The sequence below is a fragment of the Cetorhinus maximus genome, chromosome 4 (genome assembly GCF_964194155.1).
Source record: "Cetorhinus maximus chromosome 4, sCetMax3.hap1.1, whole genome shotgun sequence".
Taxonomy (NCBI): Eukaryota; Metazoa; Chordata; class Chondrichthyes; order Lamniformes; family Cetorhinidae; genus Cetorhinus; species Cetorhinus maximus.
Window position 1 is genome coordinate 61707189 of NC_135882.1, and position 19174 is coordinate 61726362.

Sequence of the window (19174 nt, forward strand, 5' to 3'; positions counted from 1 at the left end):
TTTCACCATTCCAAAATTGTATCTCACGACTGGTGACTGAATGGACGTCATTGAATCTCTCCGTGAGCAATACTGACTGGGTTTGTAAGCCATCCAGTGATCTGCCTTTTATTGACAAAAAGGGCTGGTGCAAATGATTGCTCCATTATAAGCACACCATGGCAACTGCCCAGGTATCTTAGGCTAACGTGTAGAATCTTATATCTGTGGTCACTAACCAGCTGAACATTTAGGTATTGGTATTCTTTATGCTTTCTACTAACTCATCTAATAGCCACATAAGTGTAGCCCACAGCCCTTGTATACTTGGGTAGCCTGCTATCTGGAAACAACTCAATGCTGTCTTGAGAACCTGCACCCACAGGAAATGAGATATGACTTGACCAGCTGTAATCAGGCTGGTGTGGCAATGGATTGCTGACTGAAATGTTGCAGAGATCCCAGGCTGGCAACTGGAAGGATCAAGCTGCATATAATGTTAGTTTTGTGAATGTCCTCACATCCAAGGACAGCATAGCATAATTCCACGAAGATGCCTGGTTCCAATATTCTGCCCAACTCATGAAGTACTATAGTTAGAAACTTGAAGTGTTGTTCCTCAGACTGTTGAAGGTAAGAGTTACATGTGTTGTATAGTTTGATGGCTGAACATCTACTGAGCAACCTCAGTCTTCACCAATGCAGTTAGGCCTTTATCTGGTCCCTTTGCTCCTCTTCCATTTCCTCCTCATCAGAAAACGCCTGACATAGAGGAATTCCTAGAGGCAGAGACATCCTCAGTGGCTCCTCAAGGGGAATCTACCCTTAAGGAGGTAGCTAACAGCCCATTAAATGCCTCCCACCCTAGAATCACAGCTTGATTACCTTAATTATCCCCACTCCAAGGGTGGTATTTAATGCAGGTGGTGGGGTCTCACAGTAAGAATTGGAAAGTGCTTTTAACTACAGACTTGAAATGTCCTGAAATACCACGAGTTAGATTTTCCATTTGTAAGGATGGACTCTGAAATGATGGGTGCTGTTTGTTCCTATAATTGCGTTCCATGGCTAAATGTTGCACTGATTGAATAACCTTGGAATCAAGGGGCAGGGTTTTCCAGTCATCAGGTGGGCGCGGCAGGCAAGCCCGGGAGCGGCCGCGAAACGGCCCACTGCCCGCGATTGGGCACCGACCACAATTTCACGCTGGTTAGCCAATTAACGGCTAGCCAGCGTGAAAGGTGCACTGAGGAGCTCGGGAGGAGAGCGAGCGGAAAAGTCTACACATGTGCAGGGGAGTACGCATTGAAAGCTCCCTGAAGGCACAGAGCTGCCTCAAGGAGCTGAAAAATTGTGGATTCCAAAATAAAGATTTTTAAAATGATAGAAACATGTCCCCACATGTGACTCAGTCACATGAACAAGGACATACTAAAAATTATGTTTAAAATGTTTTATTTTTTTTTAAAATAATGTTGGAAACCTCATCCCGCCCGTGGATGAGGTTTCCTAAAAAATCCAAAGGCCGCCTGACCGATTCGCCCATGCGCCAACTGTAAGGTTGGATGGGCAGCGAAAAATTGCTTTTAGTTAATTGATTAAGGGCTTTAATAGGCCTTTTAATTATCGGCGGGCATGCTGCCGACTCTTGCGTGCGCCTGCCAGCCGAACTATCGCACGAGTGTGCGATGACGTCGGGACACTTGGCCGATGTCATCACGCACTGTTTTATGCCCAATCGGGTCAGGCGCACACCCACCCGCGGGACGTAAAATTCTGCCCAAGGTTTACTAGTAAAATTACATCTTAAAAGAGGGAATTGGAGTGGAGGTTGTAGTGGATCTTCTCCTAATTGTTCACGTGGCTGATGACAGTAATGTTGTTCAACCACACATATACTGGCTTTGCCTGTACTATATTTTGGAAGCATTTTAAGGTAAACTTACTGATATTTATTCTTATCAATTTATTTATCAAGTGGAATGTTTTATTTATTGTTTGCCCTGATAAACAGTTCCATACTCCTAGGGATGCGTTTGTCACTATTGAAAACTCTAGGGAGAATGGTAATAGGAATTGCTTAAATTGTTCCTGATGGTTGGGAAAGAATGGAGGTGGTTGGGTGGAAACCATCAATTGTGAAATGGTCGCATAAGAAATTTCAATTAGAAGTTACTGATAACATTAGACTTTCTGCATTGATTTAATTCTTTGCCTGAAAGGTAAGAGGAGCAAGTCAGTAAGGTAAAAAAAACCCTTGCATTTAACCTTGCTCACTCAATTCTATACTGTATTGGTGCTACACTCTCCCCAGTTACTTATGGGTGCTTGGTTTGATGGTTATGTCTATCTTAATTTGGTGAAAATAAATGTGAAATACTGTGAGGAAATATGATAATGAATAGCAATCCTTAAGGAAACTTACAACAGTCTTCAACTTGAATGCTTAACAAAGTCAGTGGGACTTAAATTGGGCCCCAGTGCCCATTTTTTTGGTCCTTTTGCCAACTCTTAAGACACCAAAATGGTGGACAGGAAGCATGTGCACACTGCCATTTGTAAAGGTCTACCATATTGGGCAAAGACAAAGGAGATATCCTTTCCCGCACCTGTAGCAGGCATTAGATCATTTACTTGTGCAAGTCATTTGTTCTGGTCTTTGTTGCAACTTTGGTTTTCCCTGAAGCAACAAATACCAGCCCTGCCTTCATCGGGGAAAATCAAGTTTCAGCATCGTCTAAATAAAACAAAAAAGGTACCAAAGTCATTTCTGGTCACGAACTGTTCATGGACCTACACCAATCAGGTTTCCAGATCATTCTCACGCATCCTGACCCTCACAATAGATCCCTCCGAATCGCAATACCTTCTGCTCAACCAATCACTCCTCCAAAAACCTTAATCCTGAGCCTGGAATTCTGATGCTGAGCTGTAGTACTTAACATGGCCCAAACATTAAGCACTTACCACCTCTCGCAGCAAGGCTTCATGATGGTGAAATCCGAGGCTCAGTATCGGAGTTCCTCACTATTTGTCTCCAGGGTACTAACACTGCACCAGGTGGTTGGAAGGGGTGGAGGGAGGGTTTATGGGGTGGGGCGGGAGTTAGTGGTAGAGGGAGTGGAGTGTACTCAAACATGCGTGTGCTCCCAAACTTGGCATGCTCTCGCCAACCCTGTATCTACCTAGCAATAAATTATTCCCGCATTTAGCAGCATGAAGAAGAGTTACTTTTATATTCTGGACTCAGCAAAATCTAAAGTCATGCAAGCCAACTATTGATGAAGGTGTCATATTCAATGTGTGACCCTTCGAAAATCTCTATCTTGCTACTTACCTACAAGCCAGCAGACAGCCTAGGACTGCCCTTTCATTCCCTGTACCCTCTTATTACCCATTCTGGGCAGGAAATAGACTGGCATTATTTAAATGAGACCTGAGAATTAAAAGACCCTGAACCTGGAACTTAAATCAGTAAGTGATTCTGCACTTGCCTACTTCCCCACCCCAACTTACCCAGAACCCACTTGGGGTTAAAATCAATGCTCATTACTTAAGAATTGGCTAGGAAGGAAATTGAAGGAAAAATTGATATCAGAATAAGTCAGACCCATGGAATCGAGATCCTCATCACATGGAGGATGCACACCAACATGGTCTGCGATGCAATGTGTAATTCTTCCAAATTCTAAGGTCTTTGCAATTCAGTTATAGATATACTGTATAAATGCCCAGAGCTATCAGAAGAGCTTTAAATTATTAATGCTAAAACCAGAACTGTATGGCCAGGAATTTTCACCGTCGGGCTGGCACGGCAGGAGCGGGCGGGAGCGGTCGGGAAGCCGACTGTCGCCCGCAATCGAGGCCGGACCGTGATTTCATGCTGGCGGCCCAATTAAGGCCTGCCCAGTATGAAACACGTGCTACAGCGCTCAGCGCTGCCTGTGTCAGTGGGGAGAAGGGTGAGCGTGCAGGTGCGCAAGTGTGTGTGCTAGAAAAGCACAGAGCTGCCTCGGGGAGATGAGTTTAAGAATCAAAATAAACAATTTTAAATTGTTAAAAACCATGTCCCCTCATGTGACTCTGTCACATGAACATGGACATGTTTTCAATGAAATCTTAAAATTTATATTTTATTTTCATTTGCTGTTGGAAACTTCATGCTGCCTGTGGATGAGGTTTCCTAAGAAGTGCAAAGGCCTCTTGGCCTTTCAGCCTGCCCACCAATCATAAGGTTGGACGAGCAGCAAAAAAATAACATTTAATTAAATCTTTAATGGCCTTAAAAGGCCTTTTAATGGTTGGCGGGCGCGCTGGCGACTCCAGTGTGCACCCGCCAGTCGAAATATCGTGCGACTGCATGATGACATCGGGACACTCGCCCGACGTCATTGCACATCATTATACGCTCGAGACGGGCAGGCACGCGTCCACCTGCTCAGCAAGAAATCCTGCCCAAGGAGTTTTAAAAATAGTCTTAAGAAGCAACAGCAGCAATGCTTTCCACAGTACTTTGCAAGTGGAATTCTCAGAAAGTTAGAATTTATGCCATTAAATGCAGGAATTTAGAGTTGAACTGGTATTTTTCTGTGCAGGCAACCACTGCAGTCAACTCGTGAGATATGTGTTTTAAGAGATACCTCCACCTGTATCCTATTGTGATGCCATGTAATATACAATTAGTAAAAACATTTCAACAGAATATTCTGCTTTGGGAGTCTCCTTTTCATACTTGTTTTTAATAATCACTCAACTTGATAAGTCCACCAGATGCTGTCAATTACCATCTCCCCCAGTCAGGGGAAGCTAGGATGTTGTGGCTCAGTAATTCATGCATAGTCATTGTCAAAGCTGTTGTATAATCTTCAGATGTGAGTCATAATTCAAACAAAAGGTACTGTGTTGAATCTTTTCATTTCAAAACTCGGCCACTAATTTTTCCTAGAAAGTATTTTGATCAACCGTTGCAACAACCTATGTAGCGTGAAGTTTAATATATTAATTCTATGCTTCATGTACTGAGCAGAATTATACTGATGCAAACAGAACAAGGGTACACATTGTAACATCTGTCCTATGATGCACTAACAAGGAAAATCATTATCATTGGTGCTGTTTGTACCAGGATGTAACGTTCATCCCAAACTGAGCTCAGTGAAGTAGTACGGCTTGCAGATTAGTTTTAATCTGTTTGAGTTGGTTGTGGCTTTCACTGGAAGAAGCCAGTTTTTACTGTTCATCAGACATGAATGTAAATGACAGTCGAGTATTAAGTTGAAGTTAAGTCAAGTTTTCACCAATTGCCTTGTTTAAATTTAGGAGGTGCTATTACATTATTACATATAAGTTAATTTTGTCCTTGATCAGATTTTTCATTCCATCTTTTGCAGAAAATTTCACAGCTGTTTCTTATTTGGTTGTTGGAATGAGACTTGAAAATAAGCTGCCTTTAGTCTTGCCATTTGCAATTACTTTTCATTTGTAAAATTGTTTTGGGCCTATTTTTTTTTGGCAGCAATAGTGAGAGCCAGTGTTCTTCTGATGTTATGTAATGTGCTCTTATATTGGTGCTTTCTACATTTGGATTCTAGGAGACCAATTGTCCATAAGCTAACATCTGACATTTACATTATTATCTCAAAAGCAAAATACTGCAGAATACTGGAAATCTGAAATCAAAACAAAAAATGCTGGAAACGCACAGCAGGTTTGGCAGCATCTGTGGAGAGAGAAACCAAGATAACGTTTTGGAGCTGTGACCTTTCATCAACTGCTTGTATTGGGAAAAGAGGCCGACACGGACTTTAGCAAAGAATGCTCCACATATACCAATAAAAGACAGGCATAGTTAGGACCCATGCAGTTCTGATGAAAGGTCACAGACGTGAAATGTTAACTCTGTTTCTCTCCGCACAAATGCTGACTGACCTGAGTATTTCCAGCATTTTTCAGTTTTTATTTGCATTATTATTTACTTTATTGAGTCTGGCTCCTTTATCTCAGGGGAAGATTTATAGACACATGGCTGGATTTTACATTTCTTGGAGGGGTGAAGAAGATGGAACAGAAACTGAGGCACCCGCTCGATCCGAACCCCGCTGCCTCTGCACATCCAATAAAGCGTCAGATAGCCAATTAGTGGCCGTCCAGCAGGAAGGAGGCCAGTTGTAGATGCATAGGAAGCTTGTTCCCACAAACCCTTACCCTTGCTTCTTTCCAATCTTGCAGTTATTATCAGGGCCAGTTTCTCATGCATGTTTTTAGACTCTGCGACACAGTCAGCTCTTGTGATTTTGAGTTAATATAAAAAATAATATAGTGATTAATTTTTGTTGCAGCTACATTCACAGTGGGATATGAATCAAACCTTGGTGTGAATACATAACTTGTGGGTTCTGAGAATTGACACTGGAGGCTGGGATGTCATGTGGCGGGGGTGGAGGGGGGTGGTAATGCCACAGTCACGGCTAGTATTGTAAAGTCCCTTCTCTTTGAATCAATCTTTATTATTCATTGAAGGCGCAATACAGATGAAAATGTCATCTAAAATCATACAGACGCTGCCACCTTCCCCGGCAGAATCTGCTGGTACATTCAACGACAGTCCTGGTGGCAGGCCTTTTCTACCACTCTTGTGCTACCTCACTGTAGTTATGGACAATTGAGTTGTTAACAAACTTAATCGCTTGTTAATTAATGATTTCAAAAAGGCAGGCGGACTGCCCATTTTGGCACCTGCCTACCATTCTTATTGTTGGAGACTGGACCCGACGTCATGACGACGGATTTTTTGTCGGGGCGGGGCAGTGCGTGTAATTTGGAACGTAAAATCCAGCACATAGCTTTTGTAGGTTCATGAGTCGGCCTCTTGGATAAGAGGGATAGATTTTGTAGTGTAAATGCCAATAAATGGTTCACAATAAGTTTGCTAAGTGCAAATTAAAACACTGCTAGTAAGAAAGCGGCTCCGGTTATAATGCTGCCCGGACATCAAGAGATGGGAAATGCTGAAGAAATGATTCTTCTCTTCAAATCCACCTCCACTCCCAGCCCCTCACCTAGAAAAGTTATAGCCTGGAGTTTCACATTTTATTCTACATTAAAGCATAAACCCTAGAGGCTGCTTTTCATGTCTGGACATGTTCTGTAAACAGAATTCGTCAGGATGACTCTTGTAGATGTTGAGTTTGCTGCAGTATCCATGTTAGTTTTTAAATGCAGCTTTCTGTTTTACGGGCTTGGTCCAAACAAAATCTATGATATAAGTCGAAGAAAGCTCCCTTGTGCTGGATTTGGTGCAGTTTTCTTGACCTCTGCTACACATGACAGTAAGTAGCTGGTTAAAAACGTTGTAAGGAGAATAATCTCATCAAACCCGATGTTCAGCAAGCGTGGATATAGAATGGCTGACAGCAATGTTAGTGTCGGAACAGAGGATATGCTACACCAGTGTATGCAAATACACACTGTAAAGGGTACACTTGAATGTGATCCATTTATGTAATTAGAGCTGATCTCTAGTAAGCAGGATTTTTTGTGTCTCACTGCTATTGGCAGATTAAGTCAAAGCAGCTTTTGCTGAATGATTTAAAAAGTAATAGCCAGTTTTGTTTAGTCACAGAGAATATCTGTAACCTGATACTATAGCTGTGTGCATAATTTAATTAATTTTAGTTTGATTATTGTCTAAAAGATATATGATTTGTTTTCATTGCTAACTTATTTTGCAAATGTCAATTTAGCTTTGTTTTACTTCAGAATGCAATAGGAATTGCACTGAAGCACTGTGCATACATGTGTGTATGTAAATTCTCCCAGATTGGGGCTCATTTGCACTGTAGGTTTGCTGACACCTGAAATTTCCCCAAATACAGGAAATTTAACTGCATGATTTGTGGTAATAGGAAACTGCACTTTTGCTTGACCTATGAAATTTTAAAATGCATTTTGTTCTTATGTACAGGCAGTGAAGCTGACTTTAGTTCCTCCAGTAGCACAGGCAGCATCTCAGCACCTGAAGGTCTTATGTCAAGTACAGGGAGCAAGCGGAGCTCGGCTTCCCGCAGGTAAGCCTTGTTTTCTTTTTAATAACTAGGGCGATGATCAGTGCATCACAGGCCTTTTGACATAGAAGAAAAAAATCAATTCTTGCAACAGTCAGTTAGAAATTCAATCATATATTAAATATCCATTTTCCCAAGGATTTTTACATAGATGATTGCCTCCAATTTGATTCAAAATAAAATTAATATAAAAAATGTGGTTATTTATCGCTCTCCCCCTTAGGTTGCCCTGCACATAGTGCACACTTGTCAACTCTCTCAAAGTCAATGTCCTTCAAGTCTAGCTATTCAGAGTTGTGCCAGAGTTTTGCTTGGCCTCTCATTGTGGAGCAGTGCCCAGCTTCTGCTGTTGCCAAATACCAGCAAGGCATTTAGGAGGCTTGGTGCACAGATAGTTATGGGTGAAAACTTCAATCAAGCTTAGCTATCAAATTGATTGCATTGGTGCTTAGTAAGTAACTAAGTAACGTATAAAACTTTAAAGTTTCTGCAAACAGATATTCCCCAAATGGTTGTTTCTAAAGTTTGTCTTTTTGTCATATCTTGAAATTCTAGGGTTAATTTTCAACTTGCCAGTGGAATTTACAATTAGGATTGCGAGTTGAGAATCAAAGAAAAATTAAGTAGTTTCTATAATGAGCAGCTGATTCATAATGCCAATTTGCCACCTGGGTGACAAGTTGAAAATTTCCCCCACTGTTGAATTTGACACAAATTTACTAATTTACCAAAAACATTAAGATGTTCACATCTCTGATCGGAGGTTTTGTTGTGGAGTTTTAGTTTCCTTTACCAGTTTTGAATATATTTTCAGCACTGATGCATCTTACTGTGAGAAATTTCAATAGAACCAAAATTAAAGTTATATATTATATCTATATATATATAAAACTAAATCAGAAAGTGAATTGATTATCTGTTAACATAACAAGTGCTATCAATATAAAGGGCGGAGGATTTTAGCTGCCGCTGTAACATGACTAACTTAGGCTATGAGTATTCTAATAGGTGAAACCAAAGTGTTTAATGTTTGGACAGGGCAATATGTTACAGGAATATACTATTACACGATGGATCGAATATTTTAAGCCATTTAAAAGCAAGCACATACTTTTGAATTGCTTCTTAATTCCTCAACTTTCCATGGAGAACTACTAGAATTTTATCAGTGTGCACTGGTCATCAATTGTTACCATTTTATATGTTTTAGGACTCCCATCATAGGACTTTTCATGCCTGGAACTAGATATTATATCAAATATTTACCCAGATGTGGCATTATGAACATTTATTTCAGCCAACAACATAAATGTGAACGTAGGCTATGAGCAACGCTTCCTATTCAATGTCACTCAAGCTCTACTCTCAGGGATCATCATCATTGATTAAATGGGAAATGCTGGGGACATACAACAGATCCATCAGCGTCTATAAGGAAAAAAGATTAGTGATTTGGGTGTTAGCTTTGGCCAGAACACAACAAAGGGATGGGGGAAGCCTAGAAATGTGTTAAACGTGTTTGTCACTGGCTTTTTGACTCTGCCGCTTCATTATCAATTTTCTTCTGGGTTTCCCATCCAATCAACGTCAGGCTTGATGTGGACCAGCATGATGCGGTCTCAATTCCAGTATTTGTAGGGGCAATCCAAATCTACAGATTAAAGAATCTGGAATTGGCTGTCAGAGAACTGGAAGAGTCCGCTTCACAGCTGGATGCCACCCTGGATATGCTACTATGGATTGTGAGGAGACAGGGGGAAGAAGCTCTTGTCTAGCCACGGGAGGTAGAAGCCTGTTGTTAAAACAAAGGAAGTGTGGTGGGAGATGGCAGAGGAGAGCACCATCAGGAGCATGGTGTCATGCTCCTGGATCAGAAAGTGGTTTAATAACCTGAACAAAGGAAAGATGAGTACCACAATGCCACATTCATCTCCATCCTGCTGTGTACATCACCCCACCCCCTCTCTTTGCCTTCTCAAGCATACTGAATCACATCCTCCCTCACGCTCTTACCTTTCGCAGGTACACCCATCCTCTTTATATTCACTTCTGCACATACCCATTTATCCATTCATCACACCCATCCTCAGTTGCCTAGGCACTAAGATCTGGAATTGCCTCCCTAAACCTCCCTGCCTATCTACCTCTCTTTCCTACTTTAAGATACTCTTTAAAGCCTACCCTTTGGACCAGGTTTTGGCTGTCAGCTCGAGTTATCACTTTCTGTGGCTTGGTGTCAAATCTTGCTTTATAATGTTCCTGTTAAGTGCCTTGGGATGTTTTATTACACTAAGGTGTTATATAAATGGAGGTTGTTATCAGAGATGGGGAACTCCCAGCTAATGGGTGGTACAGTTAATTAGGCATTCAGTCAAGTTGACTTGATTTCAACAGTGAGTGAAATATAATCACCTTCACCATGATAACTTGCAACATTCTTACCTTGCCATGTTGAATTCATGTCTTCTGTCTCCAAAGAGCCTTCGCTTGTGCAGCAAGAGTCAGTGGATGTGGCAAGCAACAGGTCCTCAGAGGAGCTGATTTCTTCCGAGTGTGCACTGCCACAGGGCACTCATGGGCATTGCGTCGTGCTTAGTTCAGATATTCAAACTTCAGTGGGGCCAGTTAGACAGATAGCTGAGTTTTCATCAAGTCATTGGTTCCCAAGTGAACAAGAGCAGATGGTGGAGACAGGAACAGCAGTGGAGTATCCACGCGGGAGGACCTAGCTGTCTCCAAGTTCTGCTCAATTAGACACAAGTGCTGTACCTCAGGAGCCTTCGATGAAAAGGAGAATCATTGAGCAGCAGCAGAAAATATAAGCTGTAACTACAGCCCTTCAAAGCATACCAAAATTTTAACAAGATTGGAGCATGGGGTGTGGGGTGGTGGTGATGTCATAGTCCACTGAGACAATGTCTCCTTCCATGGATATTATGACCAGTGCCATAGACCTTGTAATGAAGCTTATATTATTAAGGAATGTCCCAAGCATCAATGTGAACAGCTGGGGATACTTGACTGCATCACCCTCATCCTCCTCTTGCTCCTTCCCCTCTGAATTGTTAGAGGAGGATCTGAGCTCTTTGTCTTGTTCCTCCTGCAGGACAAGACCTTGCTGTTGTGTGACGTTGTGCAGAGCATAACCATTCTGTAGACCATGCCTGGTGTGTACTAAAGGGCTGCCTCCAGATCTGCCCAAGCACCTGCAGCACATCTTCAGCATACTGATAACTTGTTTGATTACCCATCTAGTGGTGATATAGGATTCATTGTAGCGCTGTTGGACCTCAATGGTCAAGTTTCTGACAGGTATCAGGATCTAAATTTGTCATGTATATCCCTTATTGTCCAGCAGCCACCTGGGTGACGAGTTGAAAATTTCCCCCTCTGTTAAAATTGACACAAATTTACTAATTTACCAAAAACATTAAGATGCTCATATACATCTCTAAACAGAGGTTTTGTTATGGAGTTATATTACTACTTCCAAGTCCAAGAGGGAGCTTGGACTGCCATGGGGTAGCATCTTGACAGTAGCCTTTCAGGACCCTGGTGCACATGCAGGTAATCATGTTCCACTGGTAGCACACCAGCAGCAAACTAATAAAGTGGAAGCTCTTGCAGCTGGCAAATACTCCTGATTGATCTAGGGGTTGTCCAGAGAGCCATATGTGTGCTGTTTGTGGTGCGCTGAACCTGTAGGAAGTCAGCCAGACTGCAGTGTTGAGTTCCTGCTTATTCTAACTGGCATCCTCAGTGGTAAAGTTGACATAATTGCCAGCCCTAGCAATTAAGCCATCTGCCTTATATGTTTGTGGGCTTGGAGTTCCTGGATATGTCTGTGGCAGAACCCTGGAAAGAACAGCTAGAGGCAAACGAAGTTGAGGGTGGTGGTGACTTTGGGAGTCACTAATGATTTGTGACACAAGGTCCAGAAGGCACAATGAGTCCGCTTCTACGAGGCTGCAGATGCCTGCATCCACCTAAGGTGTCACCCTGAGCCTCCTGAGACATTGGCAGTCAGACATTTCAAGGAAACACAGTCTAGGCCCGTAGACCTTATTCCATGGTATTGTCCCCGATAGCTGTAACTATCTGCTGCTGCTCCCCTCTCTCCTGCTCCGCTCTCTACTGCACCCCCTCTCCCTCTGCTGCTCTCCTCTCTGCTGCCCTCCTCTATGCTGCTGCTCCTCCCCTGTCTGCTGCTCCGCTCTCTATTCCCCCCGACAATCTGCTGCTCTCCTCTCTGCTCTCCTCTCTGCTACTGCCCTCTCCACTGCTGCCCTCTTCCACAGAGCTACTGGTCTGTGAGCAGCATCCTGCTTGGTGCAGTTACTGGAGATGTTGCTAGCCACCTTCCTCCTCATCTGAGGTCCAATCCAAGGCTGCATAAGTAAGCACCTATCCTCCCAAGTGTAGAAAGTTACCTCTCAGCGAAATGCAGTGAGCAATCCCATTTACAGAAGCAAGTTAGAAAGCTGCTGTGAGTACTGAGTATTTATTATTATATTCTCCTGAGATTGCTTCAGCTGCCTAATTTTTGCGATGTGTTCATCTCGCCTTCACTGAACCCAGGAAACATATAGACCCAACATTAAAGTCAAAAGTGTTTTTAATAATGCCCTAATTTGGGATGAACATATGACAATTGTCAACCCATCATTTCCAAGGTGATTGCATGCATACAACATCATGTATTCGAATTAAACGTGTAAGTTGGTGGGTTGGAGCCAGCTTCCTGGTGAGCTGACATTTTTCCTGGTTTTAACCTCTCACTCCCACCCAAACCCACATGCTCTCCCAGGTTAAAATTCAGCCTAAATATTATGCTGAAGTATTACACTGTCCTTTTCACTTCATAGATGCTGATGGATTTGCTATGTCTTTTTAGCTTTTTGTGTTTATTTCTGCTTGTTAATTAAATGGCTCCTCAGGGTAACCAATATTTGATGAAAGTGGATGTGATTTAAAAATATCCAGGAGGGTTTTTTTTATAACAGAGCATACCTTCTAAATGCTGATTATTTGTCTCTACATGTAGAATTTTCCCATTTAAAACAATCCTAGCATACACCCTTGGGAACTGCTGTTTTACAAATCTGTCCTTGTTACCTTGTAAAATACATCAATCCAGTAATGCAATGGAGGCAAATTGCATAAGGATCCATTTGTCTTTTGCCAACAGAGCATGGTCACCTTGTTTTAACTTTCATGAAATATTTGCTCTTTGGGCTACACAGAGATGTTATTGAACTAACCATGATGCCGATGGAAAGAGTGTTGTGTTATGTAGCATTGTATTGTGTTGTGTCTTTAGGTTTGTTTTGTTGTAAACCTTGCCCTTAATTACTCTTATAGATTTTCTTGCTTATGTGTATTCTTGATCAGTAAAGCAATATAAATTTTCTCTTACGGTAATATACATATTTCCAGAGTTGGAAAGATTACTGACTGAGAGTGTACGTTTTGTGTTATGTGGCATGCACGTAATCTACACTGTTGTAAGTTATTTATGCAAAAATAATTTCTTCTCAAATTGTCAGCCGCGGTATTCATGGGAGAGGTAATTCTTCTAGTGGCCACAAGCAGTCGGGGAGCCCAACTGTTCCTCGAGAGAAAGATCCGGTGTCAGCAGTGTATAGAAATACAGCCAACATTCGTGATACCTATGGAGCTTCATCTCGCAGCAGCAGCAGTAACTCTGGTTCATACAAAGGCAGTGACAGCAGTCCGACTATCAGGTATACCAACGAAAACTGGTAGGATTGACAGAAGTACTGTCTTTCATTCTGCTGGTCAGAACTTCATGCTCTATACTCTATACTTGACATACTTTTTACACAAATTCTGATCTAAGTATTCAAACATGAATATTTGGCTTAGACAAAGACCTTGACTAACCACTTTACATTTTAAATACACACATTTCTTAAGTGATGGGTAGTGTAATCATTCTAAAAAATGAATCATAGTTCTAATAACTATTGTTAATTATGTTGCCTAACTTTACAAATAAACTGTAAGGAGCTATTCCTTTGCTTCCCTGATCATGCTTGCCAACTTCAGACCATGATTCTCTAAGGCGATTGTTCCCCTATTTGTGTACCCCTTTCAGATTTGCCAACTTTCTGCGTACACCTACAAGCAGTTTCTTTCTTAACTATTCCTCCAGTGACCACACATTTTCTAAATCATTTATAATTTCACAGCATAGATAAACATGTTTCTATAATATAATTCTTTTACTTAACATTAATGTGATGGATGAGCTTGTTTGTTGGAGCATAAGCACCTGAAGCCCCTTTTCCCAATCCCCTTTCCAGTCCACTCACTCACTCAGCAGCCCCTCTTCCCAATGTCCTCCCACTCCACTCACTCACTCAGCAGCCCTTCTTCCCAATGTGCTCCCACTCCACTCACTCACTCACTCAGCAGTCCCTCTTCCCAATGTCCTCCCACTCCACTCACTCACTCAGCAGCTCCTCTTCTTAATTCCCCCACTCACTCACTCAGCAGCCCCTCTTCCTAACCCGTCCTCCCACCCTCCATTCACTCACTCAGCAGCCCCTCTTCGCACCCTCTTTCCCCGCTCCACTCACTGAGCAGCCCCTCTTCCCAACCCCTCCTGCCACCCCCGCATTCACTCAGCAGCCCCTCTTCTGAACCCCTCGTCCCACACCCCCACTCACTCACTGAGCAGCCCCTCTTCCTAACCCCCTTCCCCCACTCTCGCTCAGCAGCCCCTCTTCCCAACCCACTCCCGCAGTCACTCACTTAGTAGTCCCTCTTCACAACCCCCTCCATCTACTTTACTCACTCAGTAGCCCCTCTTCCCGACATCCCTTTCAACTCACTTGCTCAGCAACCCCTCTTCCCAAAGCCCCTACCCCCACTCAATCATTTGTACCTTTGTGAGACAGCTCCACCAGGCTGATGGCCTTGGTCAGGGAGGCTGTGTCCACCCAATCATTTTCTGACTTGCGTGTCAAGCATCCACTTCTCCTGCTCAGACAGTGTATCAGCTAGCAGCTGCTGCTTCTGCACCATCGCTGCTCCAGTGCTCATGCTCCCACACTCTCAGCTAAGACGCAAAACTGCACATTTCCCCAGTGTCACTAGAAACACAAGTTTGGAAACCCCTGGACTATGGTTGGAAAAAAATTCTTATGACTGAGAACCTGCAATTACACAATTAAGAGAAAAGTGCCCCTCAGAGACATCTGCCATACCCCCAGGGTACACGTACCATATTTTGGGAACCACTGCTCTAAGGTGTTTCAACTATATATTGTGATCCCTTAGCATTTTTCCTCACTCATTTGGTCTTTGGGATCTTAAACATTCCTGGCTACAAGACATTGAAGGTGGCAGTATTGTTCATAGCTACTATTATAACAATGGAAAAGTCTGATGTACTTGAGTGTTCAAAGACAGAATCTATTTGGATGGAAATAAGGAACAATAAAAGGGTACATAATATATGCCACCAAATAGTGTGAATGGGATAATGGAGAAAATTTTCAGACAAATTACAGAAAAATGCAAGAACTATAGAGTAGCGATAATGGAGGACTTCAGTTGTCCTAATGTAGGGCCGGATTTTCCCCTTGGAGGCAGGAATCGGGATTCAGGCCATTTTCCGACTTCAAGATCCTGCCTCCTGAATGGCCATGCCTGTCCTGTGTATTTTCACCCCAGGGAGTCGGGTGGGCTGGAGTCAGGGACACCACTTCACGAAGCAGGATGGAGGCAGGCAGATGCAGAGGCAGGCAGGTTAGAAGGCCTGCCTCCATTTGTTAGGACATCAGCCCAGTTCAGCAAATGAATGTGAGACCCCCTAATCCTGACACCCCTCACCCACCCTTCACCCCCTATGCCCCCTCAACTCCCGTGCTCCCGCTCACTACCCCATGCCCCTGTCACCCCTTCACACCTCCTCACCTCCTGCATGCCCACTCATCCAGTATTCACTACGTACAGAACTCTTGAGCCCTATAATAAGACTGAGAAATCTTTGAGGTGCTCATAAAGCTGTAAAGATAAAAAAAGTCATTCAAAATCCACTTCAAAAAAGCATAATCCTATGAAGTGGTTATAAAACTATCAAGATAAACAAGCTCACAGTTTCCTTGACAGCTTTATCAACAATCCCTGCTGATCTGAATCCAGCCCAGCCAAGCATACATATTGGGCGGAATCGTCCCAGATTTGCACTGAAGTGCAGTATAGGGAGAGTAAAATGACATTTACGATGGCGGGTTTTCACACTGTATTGTCCCAAACTCGCCACATTATTGATGCATTCCCGGGAAACACACTGTTTCCATGGTGGATAGGGTCTCATTTGCCGAGCCACCATCACCTCATCGCTTCATCAGGCTGGGTGCCATATTTAACGTCCAGCTGCGCACACCACATCTCAGTGCTTCCAGCCCACGACTACTGCAGGGAAGATGTCCATGAAAGACAAAAAGACTGCAGCCTCCAGGTTTAGCAACACGTCACTGGAACGCCTTTTGGATGCCGTGGAGTCCTGCCTGGATGTCCTGTACCCCCACTCTGGCCGCAGGATGGGCAGCAGCATGACCAACCAGGCTTGGGAAGCGGTGGTCAGCACTAACGCCCTTCAAAAGATGACAGCCACCCAGTGACGAAAGATGAATGACCTCCGTTTCGCCAGGGTAAGTCACTCTTCTCATCATTCTCAATTCATACTCAAAAACCCATCACACATCCACAGGGATCTCACTCACTGCCAGTTTAAGGGATATTACCATTCACTCTCTCAAATACACCTTCATTGTCTTATCCCGTCTATGGGACCACTCACCACCCACATATGCCAGGCATACTTATCATCTGGCCTGACAGGCGTTCTGCTTGCACTCTCTCCATCTCTATTCATGCAGGACAAGCTGGCACACAACAACAGGGAGAGGTCGCAGACTGGTGGAGGAATGCCTGACATCAAGATCCTCACGGACGTTGAAAATAGAGCCATCAGCTGGCCATCAAGGACCAGGACCGGTCCTGTGCTGATGGTCGGCGGTGCTTTACCAAGTGAGGGTCCAATGGTGCAACATCCATCAGACAACCATGCTGTGAGTGATGTGTCCTGTTTTACAGGCCCCTGCCATGCACTAATTATCTCCCCTTGCTTCCACAGGCACATCTGGGAAACAACCGACAGAGTCCATGATCCAGGGCCTCCAATCAAGCCCCAGACAAACCTCTGAAGAGGAATCTGGAAGCGCCTCCTTGACGTCCCGTCACAGCGCTCACCCACGCCACCAGCACAGAGAGACAAATCTCGGTGGGACCTAGCTTTAGAGTAGCCTTAGGATCACAATCTGGTGAGCACATCGCACTGTCTGATCCACAACACTCGGAGGATTGCTATAGGCGAGAAATTTGCTGATTCTGAGTCAGATGAGGAGCCTCTGGACTATGTCATGTCACAGTTGCTGGTGCTGCAAAGGCAAGCTTGGGAAGATCAGCAAGGGATGTCTGCTGAACTCCTCAGATTGCAAGGCACGATGGAGGAGTCCATCCGCCTTCACTCTAAGGTGATAGCGCCGGCATGCCAACACATCAAGGTCTACACTGGCAGGATGGTGGCACCATGGAGACCTTGGTCCAGGACGTCACTTCTGCACTGCTGCATGGGCTCAACTCCATCGCTAATGACATAGTTGACCTTCAACAGTGTGTGCGCAAGAGGGGTGCCAGGCAGCTCAATCTCATTCTAGCTACCCCTTCTTCTCAAGGAGCCAGTTTGGGGCCCTCGAGCACCCTTAGGGAGGAGGCTTAGCAGGTACACACCCCGAGGCTATCCTCCCAGGTGACTCCAGGAGTGTCCGACCCATCTGAATCCTCTCTTCCTGTGACCTCAGCAGCTCCAGCTCCACAAGCTGAGGAGGGTGCCACTGCCACACAGCAGCACCCCAAAAGCAGGCCAGGGCCCTCCAAGTCTCAGCCCTCCAGAGCACCCCCGCCAAGGTCATCACAGACCTTGTAGCAGTCAACGGCCTGCCTCCACCTCCTCTGTGGATGTCCAGGGAGCACCAAGACGCAGTGACAGGGCTAAGAAGAATTAACTGCACAGAATGAGCATGGGTGTTAATCACTTGTACATAGTGTTCACTATTGTCAATAAACTCCCAAGAATGTCTCCCAGTCGATGGCTCCTTGTTCTGATGAGCAGTGTTTGTGTCACTCAGATGTGAAACCTTTCTGCACAAGATGAAGGCAGGTGTCTCAGTCCAGGGCCTGACGGTGATGGTCTGGCTTCACACTCCCTGGACACAATGCTGATGCCTGCATTTTGATGGTTCTTGTCATTGCTGCCAGAATGTACGGGCAGGCATCACAGAGTTCCGTCATTCTCTCTGTGCTCTCAGTACCTTTAAGTTGGGGCTGACCCCCATCTCTTCAGCATCTGTGACCAGTGATGCTGTGCTTCTGAAGGGCTCAGGTGTTGAAGGCTGACAAAGAAACAGGTGCTTCTAAAGTTTCATGGCTGCATCTCTATGATATGACCCTGATCACAGAGCGCAAGTGAGCTGCCCTCAGCCAGTTAGGAGTCAGACATCCTCAGAGGTGTTGTGAATATCTATGGAGTGTCCTTACTGCATGTCGTCATCATCCACCTGAAATTGAGCGTCTATTAGGACATCCACTGCATTTCCATGACAGGAGCATTCTCACAGAGGGTATTGGCACTGCCATAAGCCAGACTGGAGTCAAATATTCACGAATGCGATGTGTGGAACTGTGGGGTCCCCTCACTTCAAGTCATCATCATCCTCCACAAATCTAGCACCTATGAGGGCCTCCTGAGTGCGCCTGCCTCATCTAGCCAGTGCGAGGGCCTCATTCCCATCATCGTCGCCTTCGAGGATCTCCTCACCCTCATCCCAGTCGATGTCCTCCTCATTGGAGGAGATGTGCAGCTCCTCCATCTCCTCCTCAGCCAGCTCGTCTCCCCATTGCAGTGCCAGGTTGTAAAGGGCACATCAGATGATGACATTGCAAGACACCCTCTGCAGACTGTATTGCAGGGCTCCACCAGATCTGCCCAGGCACCAGAACCTCATCTTCAGTATCCCGATGGTCTGCTCCACCAAGTT

General features: G+C 44.2%; 1 protein-coding gene across 5 annotated transcripts in view; it reads left to right on the forward strand.

Annotated features, from left to right (window-relative positions):
• sybu (syntabulin (syntaxin-interacting)) overlaps positions 1 to 19174 on the forward strand; it is a 103662-nt gene that overhangs the window by 47923 nt on the left and 36565 nt on the right. For 4 of the 5 annotated variants that reach the window (XM_078540211.1, XM_078540212.1, XM_078540215.1 and 1 more), the window contains 2 exons: positions 7943 to 8045; positions 13589 to 13786. In XM_078540211.1, coding sequence (XP_078396337.1) covers positions 7943 to 8045; positions 13589 to 13786 — 301 coding nt within the window. The remainder of the gene's footprint in view (positions 1 to 7942; positions 8046 to 13588; positions 13787 to 19174) is intronic. The other variant, XM_078540216.1, reaches the window with a different exon arrangement.